General features: G+C 40.3%; 1 protein-coding gene across 3 annotated transcripts; it reads left to right on the top strand.

The window, feature by feature from the left end:
* The first annotated feature begins 355 nt into the window (after positions 1-355).
* STX16 (syntaxin 16) lies at positions 356-11341 on the top strand. 3 transcript variants are annotated; one of them, XM_064674122.1, is made up of 8 exons: positions 356-694; positions 4159-4266; positions 5480-5620; positions 6132-6294; positions 7243-7334; positions 8217-8360; positions 8924-9004; positions 10944-11341. In XM_064674122.1, exons 1-8 carry the CDS (start codon positions 614-616, stop codon positions 11046-11048), a joined length of 915 nt encoding a protein of 304 aa, XP_064530192.1. In that variant the 5' UTR covers positions 356-613; the 3' UTR covers positions 11049-11341. The 3 variants fall into 3 exon arrangements, with proteins under 3 accessions (XP_064530192.1, XP_064530191.1, XP_064530193.1); XM_064674121.1 differs by having other exon boundaries at positions 501-748; XM_064674123.1 differs by lacking the exon at positions 356-694 and adding an exon at positions 3064-3083.
* Positions 11342-11854: the final 513 nt, after the last annotated feature.

The raw sequence follows: 11854 nt of genomic DNA, 5'->3' as shown, positions 1-11854 counted from the left end.
GGGCTGCATTTGGGGTGCATGTGGGTCTGGAGGTGGGTCTGGAGGTGGGGCCACTTTTGGGGCGGGCTGTGGACCTGGATGTGTGGAGGGATGTGGGGTGGGCGTGGGGTTGCACGTGGGCACGGACTTTTAGCTGGATGGGGAGCTGCATTTAGGGATGGATGGGGGGGATAGACGTGGGGATGGGCTCGGAGGTGGATGTTGGGACAGATGCGTGGCTGGATTTGGGGCTGGGTGTGGGGATGGACTTAGAGCTGGATTTCGGAACGGATGTGGAGTGTTCGTGCCCCGGACCCATGAGGGCCGGAACGCTGGTGGCGGGGCCGCGGGCGGGGCGGAGCGGCGCGGGGCGCGCGGGCCGGAAGGCGTTGGGCGCTGCACAACGCGGAAGTGTCGGCGCGGGCCGGGGCGATGGCGGCGCCCGGCGGGGGCCGGGACGGGGACAGGGAGAGGGGGGAACCGGGACCCGGCAGGGCCAGGGCCGGCCCGGGCACGGCCCGCTGAGGGCTCCCGCTACCGGCCCTCCTAGGGGTCTCCGCCCCGGCCCTCTGAGGGGCGGCCGCCGCGCGTGCCGGGCTGTGCTCGGGCCGCGGGCCCGGCGGGCAGGGGGGCCATGGCCACCCGGCGTCTCACGGACGCGTTCTTGTTGTTGCGGAACAACGCGGTGCAGAGCCGGCAGCTGCTGGCCGAGCAAGTGAGTAGTTTCGGCTCCTCCAGCCCTCGGGGGTCACGTAGCATGGCTGCTGCGGTGAGTCTCCTCCCTTCATCCTTCTGTACCTCGCCGGGCAGCCGAGCTGTGCCCCGACCCTCTCCCCTCCTCCGAGCCCTCTCCTCAACCCCCACCGCCCTCCCGCCTCCCTCCCTCCCCACCCTGTTGATCCCTTTCCCTGCTCCCTCACGGAAAGCGAATAGAAGAGATCTCTCTGTGTGCTGATCTCTGTTCCCTTCGTGAATAACAAATTATTGTTCTAAGAGTTTCGTGTTAGCGTTGACATGGGGTTTTTGGTCCTCTTTGGTTTTTGATGCCTCTTTACCTTAAAGAAAACCCCAAATCATTTCACAGAGCAGAACTCTTCTATTCACCTCAATGTGGGCACTGTTAAATACACTTGGTATAGTTTATTCCCATTGCTTAAATTTCTCCATAACTTGCTCTGGTGTTCATTGCCCTTTTTATTTTAATTTTCCCTAAATACAAATAGTACTCAGAGACATCTTTGAGAGAGGAAGTCAGTAGATTTCCCTCATAAAAGTTATGCATTCAGAGGCAGTTTCTGCAGCTTTTTCTAAGTTTTGAACCATGATGGGCTACCTGGCAGCTCAGCTCTGCTCAGGTTTTCACACTTTCTGTTTAAGCTTATCATTTATTTGTCATAGGCACCAGTAACTATCTGCTGGCAGTCTCATAATTCTAAATTGCTTTATATTAATGCATTTTTATTAGGAAAAGCAGTGCTTCATGTTGCTGTTTATGGTATTTGTTCCTTGTTAACTTTATTACACCTGTGTCTAACCAGCTGTGTATGAAATTGCTTTTGTAGAACAGGAAATGTCAATGATAATTTGTATTACACGTGTGTAACTTGGCTCTGCATTTAGTCCTTGTTAAGGTTTCCTTGCCAATATCAATATCAGTTCTTTAGATGCTTGGGGGTTTTTAAAATATCACCCAGAAAAGGCAGTGATGGTTTAAACTCACATACAGACAACTGAGCAGTGAAATGCACTTTGCTCAGCAGTGAGTGCAGTATCACTTAAAACATGCATAAAACATTTATTGACGGTGTTTTTCAACATGAATTGAAGGTGTTTGCTGGGCTGCTCATTCACATGGAGATGAACAGTGACTGGAATTTCCCTCTGTGCAGTGGGTGAAGTGAGTCGATGGCTCAATCTGGATCCAGATTGGACATTCAGAGTTCTGTAGTTACCACGAGTGAATTGTTTTAGCAAGAAGTGTAACACTGTTAGTGTGAGTTACTTGTCTGTCAGGTTTTCAGGTGCCTGTCCCTGTCAACTGCAGGTTTTCCCTTGGGTGGTGCCCCCAGAGCAGAGCTGCTGGTGCCAGCAGGGCAGGGCTGCAAGTTCTCTCTCACAGTACTTCAGCTCACCTTAGTTCACTCCCCAGGCTTCTCCTCAAGACATCCTTTGCAATGATAACTCTCTGTCCAAAATCACCTTCTGCCCTGGCAGATGCACCCTTGTGAGGACACTCAGCCACTCCTTAAACTCAGATAATCACAGCAGCATTTTAACAGTACAGTCCTGTTTGAAGAGCTTGGGCTGGGATAAGGACCATCAGTTGATGCTGCTTTGTTAAACCACAAGTGTTTGTCCTCATTTTAGATCTGCTTTGTTCATCTATGAGTGAAATACCCTTTTGCTCACACACACAGTGCAAACACTGATGAACAGAGAAGCTGCAGATTGGTTGCTTTTTATATTTTTTCAGATCCTTGCAGGGTTAATGTTCCCTGAAAGCAGAGCACAACTCCAGTGTGTACAGAAGTGAGCATATGCTGCATTTGCTTTTGCTTTTTGTCTTTTGCTGTCTGTGTTATCCTGTGGTAATTGGGGTGCTTGTTGATAAATATTTTTCAAGAGCTTGTCTGTGCCTCCTCCAGTCATAGTCAAACCCTCCAACTCCCCTGTGGATGCTGAATGCTGCAGTCAGTGGCCTTTGCTGTCCTACTTCAGTGTGTTCTATTGCAGTCTCTACCTGACAGTTTAGTATCTAGATATTGACTGTGCAGTTACTTTGGAAAACAAACCAAGCTCTGGACTTGATCTCTTATGTTCTTGCTGTTTACCAAGGAACTGAAATATTTCTTTGAAAAGTTGGTGCATCAAGCAAAATGCTGACTTAAAATACAGTATCATGATATATTTATTGATTAATCGTGTCTTTAAAGGGCTGTTTGTTTGTTCTTGGTAAACCATCATGCTTTAAACATCAATCAGTATTTTCTCAACTGACCATGCCCTATATCTGTCCTATGTCTCTTTTTTTCCCTTTTATCTTTTGCTGTCTCTAACTGGATGGGGCTGATGGGATCCACAAATCACTTCAGGAGCTGGATGAGGTATTGTTTTTCACATTTTATTCTGCCATGGTGCATCAAGCCTACATCATTGACCTAAAATGTTCCTTTCCTTATTCTGCTGGTTTACTGAATTTTTTTATATAGGATGAAATGTCTCCATGCACAGTAGAAGGACAAGGCTGCATAAAGTCAAGCATTTAGTGATGGAGTATTACACTGTGAATAGATAAATGTATAAACTAGTCTGACTTACTGTACATGTGTGGGATAGAATGACTTTGCACAATGAAGCCAGTAACTATTTTTCATGCTATGCATGAATTATACAAACTTTATTGATCAGGAATAAGGTCATGGATAAAAAACAGCTTTCAAGAAAGCATTACCCAGGAAGGAAGAGGGATGGAGTGGAGAACCATGAAGCTTTACAGGCCTGATAAAGGAAAATTAAAAATTTGAGAGAAACTAGGAAGGGAGGCGTTTGTATTAAATCTTTCCCTGAGAACAAGCAGTGATTAGTTATGTTTTAAGTGGTATCACTGATGATCATCTCTAGAACTGCCTTGGCTATTTGTGTTTAGCACATTTTCATGTCCACTAAACAAGTAATTTAACCATTTTAGCTGCATGTCAGTTTGCAAGAGTGTTTGTCCTTCAGCTGCCTCTTAGCTGAATGTCTGTCTAAATAACATTGAGAAAAAGCATGGGGTACTATTTTATTTCTTGCAGTTACAATAAACATTTTTTCTGAGATTCCCCCAAATGCAGTTTTCAAACGTGCCTGGCCTGATATAAACTGTGCTGGAAAAAGGTACCAACATGAGAGCTACTTGAATTCTCACTGCAATACCATATTTTCTCCTTGAAAATCTCCTAAGAATTTATTTTAAGACTGACTCTCATCTTTCAGATCCTGTGGGAAGGGGGAGGACATAGGTCACTGGCACATAGGGACAAACCAGGAGATGTGGTGTGTGATCGTAGCTGCGTCACGTGTGAACACATCTTCGAGGTTACTTTTCATGAGAAGGCACACACACACTTTTCCTGATGTTCAAGGATTTGGATCTGACTTGAATTAAATTAATTTGCTGTGTTTTTTTCTCCCCTGCAGCTGGCTGATGATCGCATGGCACTGGTGTCGGGAATCAGTTTAGATCCCGAAGCAGCAATTGGGGTCACGAAACGTTTACCTCCCAAATGGGTCGATGGGGCTGATGAGGTAAGTTCTGTGGCAAATCCAACAGTTTGGCTTCTCATGGAGGGATTTATTGGTGTTGTCAGTTACTTTCTCAATGCTGTCAGTTTTATGACAAAACTAGTATTAGAAGAAGGATTAAAATTAGTGTTTTCTAAGTTGACCGCCTTGTTTAGAGGAAAATATGAGGCAAGCTGTGACTTATTATCTTGAAGGGTATATTGCAAGTGAAATAAATGGAGATTATCCAGGGCCAGGAGTTCTGGAAGACTATGTATCATTAATGGGAGCCCAGTATTAAAAGTACACTGGGACTATTAGGGTAAATGTGCTATAGCTGAGCTTTTAGACTTGAGACACGGGAAGGTCCTAAAGCTCTTAGCAAAGCAAAGTTCTTCTCATTTTAAAACTTAGAAGGGAAGGTACCAAAAAATTAGTACTTGCAGTGGAATTTTGGTTTGAACCTATTGAATCCAGTTGAGTAGACCCTGAAATGGTGGAGATGAGCAGGTTTACTGTTTGAAAACAGGAAATGTTAGTGTCTTCTAGCAGGAGAATTTTCCTGCCTGTGCACTATGGATGCCTTGCAAGTTATGGAAATATTTGGACATACGCAAGGGAGTGATTCTGGAGGCATCCAGATAAAAACCTTTCTCTGTATTTGGAATGTGAAGCTATTCTTGACTTTCAGAAAATCTGTTTTTAAGTGTACTCTCAGAACACATGTTGCCTCATCAGTTTGTGTGTACACAACCCGTTTTGCAGAAAGGTGCTCAGTCTCCTTTTTACTACTATAATAATCACTCTTACGTATTTATTTTTAATTACTTGTTTGCAAGCATGTCATTTAACTTCTCCTGTTAAGTTCAGGCTATTCAATGTGTGACAGAGTTGAAGCTGTGGCCTGAATTTTCATTAGTATTTTTGGGAGTTGGCTAAATCTTCTTGCTACGATACTATATAATGATAAAAATATTATTCCACCTTAATGAAGCACATTTGAAAACAGCAGTCTTGCCTAAGATTAACAAGAGTAGGTTTAAAAAGGTACCAAACTCAGAGTCTATAAGAGTATTCAGTTGCTTCTTAGTCAGCTTTTTATCTGGTTTATAATGATCTTTGGTCTGCTTTTGATGTTACAGATTTCTGTCAATGATTTTTGTCTAACATTTGTCAGAACCCTTTCCTCTGAAACACAAGTTACTTCCCTTTGTTCCTGTTGGGCTTTCTGTTTTAGATTCAGTATGATATTGCCAGGGTTAAACAGAAGATGAAAGAATTAGCCAGTCTTCACGATAAACATCTAAACAGACCCACGCTGGATGACAGCAGTGAAGAGGAACGGGCAATAGAAATAACAACCCAGGAGATCACACAGGTACAGGCTCATTTCAGCTCTAACTCTCCAGTTTGACATATCTTTAAGCATTAGGACAGGGGATGGTTTGCTTTGAGGAAAGCATTTCATTTGTAATCAGTGTTAGAGTGAGAAGTCCTGGGCTCTGTGCTCAGAACTGCACTCACCATCTCAGTGAACTTCCCAACGAGTCATTAACCTCCCTGTTCTGTTACTTACTTGTTGGGTTTTCTACTTGGAATAGGATTAATCAGATCAAGTTTACAGATGTCTCAGAGAAATACAGATATCAATTCCAAGGCCAAGCAATTAAAATGAAGCAAATGCCTTTGGTCAGAATTAGTTGTGTTACTCAGCTACCTTGTTAACTTTGTTCTGTTTCTGTATCTTTTTAAATATTGCACAAGGCAATAAAAATTAATTTTAAAAATCTAGAAATCAAAATATTAGTGTTCAGTTTGGCACTTTTGCAATGTGACATTTGAAGTGTGAGCTGCTGTCTGTGTTTTTACTAATGGCCTTGTTTTCTCAGTTATTCCACAGATGTCAGAGAGCAGTCCAGGTCTTGCAGAGCAGGTCCCGTAGTTGTACAGAACAAGAAGCACGTGTTCTCAGGAATGTAGTGTCTTCCTTAGCACAGTCCCTTCAGGACCTGTCCACCAACTTTAGGCATGCACAGTCTGACTATCTCAAACGTAAGCATAAGAGATACAGTAACACAGGGGCACCTCCTGTGGTGGTGCCCATACATCACCACTGATGGAGGTGTGCTTGTTTTCTTGGTTGGGAAAGTTCAAGCATGGAAGGGTTAAATGATGCACACAGGACTAGCTAGAGGGTAGAATTTGAGGGTTTCTGGTTCACCCATGTACAAACTGCTTTATTCTACTTCTCTTTCATGCTGCTGAAGGAGAAATGTCATGGTTAAGCACGTCAACCAAATCAGTGTATTTCACCCATCCATATTTTTAATGCATCTTTGCTTCTCTAATTGTGGTCTGAAAAGCTGCTTCTGTGACACTGGTGAAGCAGCCATTGCTCTTCAGCCATGATGCCTGCAGTGGATGGCAGGCTGTGATAGACAAAACTTCAAGAGGTAGTCTGTGATAAATTAAAATTCTGCATCCATAAACAGATTGGAAGTGGAATAGCTTCTGTTTAAAACTCTAAAACTGTGTGCAGTTCTATTTTTGGCTAAGTAAGATTATTTTAATCTTGGAAGAAACCCACAAAAACTTGATCTTCAAATTTAACATTGATATTTCTTCCTCCTGTGGTATAAATGGCACAGGTGGAACTGAAGGTCACAGTTCAGACAAGGGATGTTCCTAAGAGAATTTGTTATAAAATAGCCTAAAGTGATCACGCTTTAAGGCTCTTAACTTACCTAATTTTTTTAACTACGTAGAACAGAATGACTTCAAAATCACTGATTTAATTAATCTTGCAAGTCTGGTTGAATTTGTTCTGCTTTGTTAAATAGGAAGCCTGTGTGACAATTAAAATTTGCATACTATTATTTATGTCATTTATTAGCCAGATTTTCTTTTTTTGTGCATTTCTGTCTGGTGCTTCAGACTTCACTCTTAGTCTGATCTTAGTGTGCATAAATATTGTGCTCAAACATGGCTTGTCCTTTACAGGCATGAAGAATAGAGAAGAAAGATCCAAACACTTCTTTGACACCTCAGTCCCACTGATGGATGATGGGGAGGATGATACACTTTATGACAGAGTAAGTCCCACAGCACCTGTCTGGCCACATGCAAGAGCAATTGTAGAAAACTGTGATTCTGAGTTTGGATGGAAGGTGGCACTATTTAAAGTGAACTTTAAAGAGTAACTGAAGACTTGGAATATGTCAGATTGCTGAAAAAATGGTGCAGTGATTTGTTTCTGCACAAATAATGTTGTAGAGCTCTATCAGACTTTGTTTGACTTCGTGGAGTTTGGGGATACTGCATTTCTAATCAGGGTGGGAGTTGTTCTGTTGTGTCCTCACTCGTAGTGCCACAGAATATTCTTAACTGTTAACATTCAGTTAACATTTAGCTGAAAACTTACTGAAACAGTCAAGGCACCTTTTCAGCTAATCCTGTGTACAAGAGGTTTTTCACTTATCTCAAGAAGAGTGATGGGGAAAGGACAATGTTCAGTTGTGATTGGCCTTGGAAGACAAAACCAGGAAGGTCTCTATGGTTAATAAAAATAGCAGAATTGCTTCTGTCTTTACACATTGGCATTATGGGAGTTTCTGTCATGCTGATCAGTCAATAGATATTCTGTAACTGCTGAACACTTGCGTGTATTGATTTTCTACAACAACAAAAACATTGGTTTAGGACAGCTCTTATTTTAAAATCAGTTGTTTATGTATTTGGGCAGGATACAAGATATGCATTTTCTCTCCTTCAGCTATAAATAGCTATCCAAGTTATTTTGGAGACCCTGAAAATCTTTTTAAAATGCATTTTTTTCTTAGATTCTTGTCTACTAAGGAAATTCCAAAAGGATTGTTGTGTTATAAGGCCTTGTAATCCATATAATTATTTCTAGTTAATATAATTATTTCATGCTGTTAATGCCAGTTCAGCACCTAAATCTTTTATTTCCCCAGGGTTTTACAGATGACCAGCTGGCGTTGGTGGAGCAGAACACACTAATGGTGGAAGAGCGGGAACGAGAAATCCGTCAGATTGTACAGTCCATCTCTGATCTCAATGAAATATTTAGGGACCTGGGAGCAATGATAGTAGAACAGGTACATGGACATCACAGCCTTAGTAAGAAAGAGGAGATTCCATGTAGTGTTGAGGCTTCCAGACTTTTCCTGTTTTCATGTGCTGCTCACTTTTCCTAATTTACCTCTTATCTGCAGGATAAGATAATCCTTATCTTCAAGATAAGGTTGAAACCTTCCAGAAGTTGAATTAATGGAAATAAATAAATAAGAATTCAAGTGGTTATGTGTGTTAGACTGAAAAGAAAAAAAAAAATAAAAAGGCCATAGAAAGCTGAAGTTCTGATGGTTATTTCTCCCAGAGATTCAGTTCATGTTCAGTGTGTCAGCCAAAAGCACCTGGTCTGGAAGTAAGGTGATAACTAGGGATGTGATGTGAGATGTGGACAGAGCTGCCATTGGGCACTGAGCAAGGAAGTTGTTTAGTGAAGTCCCAAGAAGTTCTTCTGTAAAAGTTCATTGTTTACATAATTCATGAGCTGTTTACTGTGAGTGTTGTTAATTACTCTGCTGTTTATAATAAGAATTGCTTTATGAAGTTCATTTTGCTTCAATTTGCTGCTTGTTTTTTCCTTTTTATTTAGGGAACAGTTCTAGATAGAATTGACTATAATATTGAACAGTCATGTATGAAAACTGAAGAGGGTCTAAAACAACTACATAAGGTAAGCTGATGGAATCATTAAGCTGTTTTGCATATCTAATAATATTTTATAATTTAATAGCTGTTAAGTTATTCAATTTTCAATTGGACATAGTCCCTTTTAGAAATGATTGCTGTACTGTATAAAATGTCCAACTGTACTGCAGTAGGAGCTTTCCATATAACTTCTGTTAATGTCATGCTTGATGCCCAGTGTTAATTTCTTAAATGACTTTCTGGGCATCCAAGCAATGTGCTTTGATATTTAGACTGCTGACCTGCTGGGACCTGTGTGCAATTCCCTCTCTGTTTGGAGAGCCAGGCACTTGGGAAACAGGACTGGTTATTGGGTACCTCACTACAGATTTCAGTTTGAAAATATTGTCTAATCAGCAAGAATAATTATTAATGTTTTCTCTCACCATCTGACACTTTAAACAGTTTTTAGTATGAACACCTGAAAAGTTTTAGTTGGCAGCAGAGCAGAGTTTTGTGGTTATTTTGTTTTGTTGGCTTCTTTGTTCTGTTTTGATTCTATGGTAGGTTCTGACTTGTCAGCTCAGTTCAGTCCTTCCATTGCTGGAAATAAATCCCAAAAGAGATCTATGCAAAAGCCTCTTAAGTAAAACATTCTGTTTTGGAAACCTGGACATCTGATTTCTACACACTCAACTTCCTATGGTGGTAGACTGGTAATATATGGACAGCAAAAAATGTGTGCCATTTGAGGCACAGCAAAATAAATTGGTTATAGGATCATTCTTGTTATACACAAAAGTAAATTGGAGATCACTGAAACAAGGTGTTGACTGTGGATGAGCAAAGCTTAAAGTAATTGGAAGCAATTTGTACAGATTGAACTGGAAATAAATTAATTAGTTGGAATCGATGTTATTTCTGGTCTAGTGGTGGGTAATGAATTCTCAGCAAGCCCCTGGTTGGATTGCTGGCTGGAGTATGGATTTTTGATCCAATATATACCTGCTTTCAATACAGCATAAGAATTTTTTCACCTATCATGGTAGACATACAGACAGGTCTGAGGAGGAATATCAGAGGTACCCTGGTGTTTTCAATACTGGTGGTAGCTTTATTCTGATTTAATATCTATACTGTCAAATTTCTTTTCTGTTTTAATTGGCACAATTATTATAAACTACCAAGACAACAGGAATTGCACTAATTCACTGCAAAAGTCTGGTGATATGAATCACTAATTACCAATTCCTGCTTCACTTGAAAATTGGAATCAGTTACTAATGAAGTCAGTAGTCACAGTGGTTGCATGTTACATAGTTTCAGGTCAAAAATTCCTCTTTAGCAGATCTGGTAATTAATTACTTTCCAGAGACTTTAAAGGAGAAGAATTAATATAGTTTTCCCTTTAAATTTTGAAGGTTTATTAATTAAATACAATTAAATGCAAGCTTTGTTCCATTTAGTTTCTATTAGCAGACTTTCATTTGGCTTTTGGAGAGTTTTCTCCACATTGTGCCCTTTTAATTCCCCTGGGAAAAAGAGGCAAGGGATGAGAAAATATGGTTAGAAGAAAAAAGGAAAGAAGCAGAAAACTGAGAACCAAAACAAAAAGAAAGCTTTCAGTGCTAATTGAAATTAAATGAAAATGCACAGCTGGGTAAGGTCCAACAAAAATGCCTATTAAAAAAAATGAAGTTTTGTTGTGAATTTTAATGACCTTCAAATATAAAACAGGAATCTTATCTCAAAGTGAGTCTGCTCTTTAACACAGGTAAATGTGACTTCAGTGCAGACTTTATTCACTGGAGTCTGTGGTACAGATCAGAGTTATTTTGTGGGAATTGCTTGCAATATACATTTTATGGAATGTCAGGTTACCAAAGAACCATCTGGAACACATGTATTTCACTTATACCAAGTAATAGTCTGTACCTCAGCTCTGCAGAAATCTAAGTATTAACTCCTCCTTTTCTGTTTTACAGGCAGAGCAATATCAAAAGAAGAACCGGAAGATGCTCGTTATTTTAATTTTGTTTGTTATAGTAATTGTCCTCATTGTTGTTCTTATTGGTGTAAAGTCACACTAGGTTTCGCTTCATTTTCTCATTTTTGGAGTTTCTGTGAACTTTTTTCCCAATGTGAATGGATGGACCTGCACTCCAGAAAGCTGCCTTTGAATGTACGAGCCCTTGTGGTGCAACGTCTGTGCAATGTTTCTGTAGAATTCTTCCAAGTTTGGTGATCTGTGAGGTGTTTGTAAGGATTATGTGGAAAAATTCAGGAAATCTGATGCTCCCCCACAAAAAAATTGGCATTCTATGCTGAGGTATTTGGAAAACACAGTATTTAAAAATTATTAAAAATTGACGTTTACCAGTGAGTACAGTAATTAGTGTGTTACTGTGAACAAAAATGTGTTGTCTTCTATATTCTTACGTCATAATTGTGACAGGTTTCAAATTTAAACCATGTTACTGAGTCAATGGGACTAGATATCAAAAATTGATCCAGGTGTAGAATATGTTGAGGCGCAAAATTGTTTGATTTGATCCCCTTTCTTCCACACTCAAAATTCCAAAGAACTGGATAGACAGCTAAACCAGAAAGATTTTTAGCAACCAGAACATAATCCAGCCCCTGTGATCTTAATTTAGATACTGCCCCATTACTAAGAATCAGTGGTACTTGATCTTGTAAATAACAAGATGTAATCACTGGCATAATTTAACATGTTTAGTTAATTAAAAAATTTTCTGAGCTTGAGTAATCATGGGAACGATTTTCCTTACCAGAATGATCATATATCTTTTCATGCATCATTTTTTTTAGTTTAAAGTACAGGCATTACATGAAAGCAGTGGCAAAGTTAAACTGAAAAAAATGGGGTAGAAAC

The sequence above is a fragment of the Pseudopipra pipra genome, chromosome 17 (assembly GCF_036250125.1).
Source record: "Pseudopipra pipra isolate bDixPip1 chromosome 17, bDixPip1.hap1, whole genome shotgun sequence".
In the NCBI taxonomy this organism is placed as follows: domain Eukaryota; kingdom Metazoa; phylum Chordata; class Aves; order Passeriformes; family Pipridae; genus Pseudopipra; species Pseudopipra pipra.
This window is presented reverse-complemented; position numbering and strand designations above follow the sequence as displayed.

Bases quoted from the DNA above. Each gene is read 5' to 3' on its own strand.
- STX16 (XM_064674121.1), top strand. From the start codon at position 614: ATGGCCACCCGGCGTCTCACGGACGCGTTCTTGTTGTTGCGGAACAAC. The intron at 749-4,158 runs GTGAGTCTCCTC...TCTCCCCTGCAG, and splicing joins CACGTAGCATGGCTGCTGCG to CTGGCTGATGATCGCATGGC. The intron at 4,267-5,479 runs GTAAGTTCTGTG...TTTCTGTTTTAG, and splicing joins GGGTCGATGGGGCTGATGAG to ATTCAGTATGATATTGCCAG.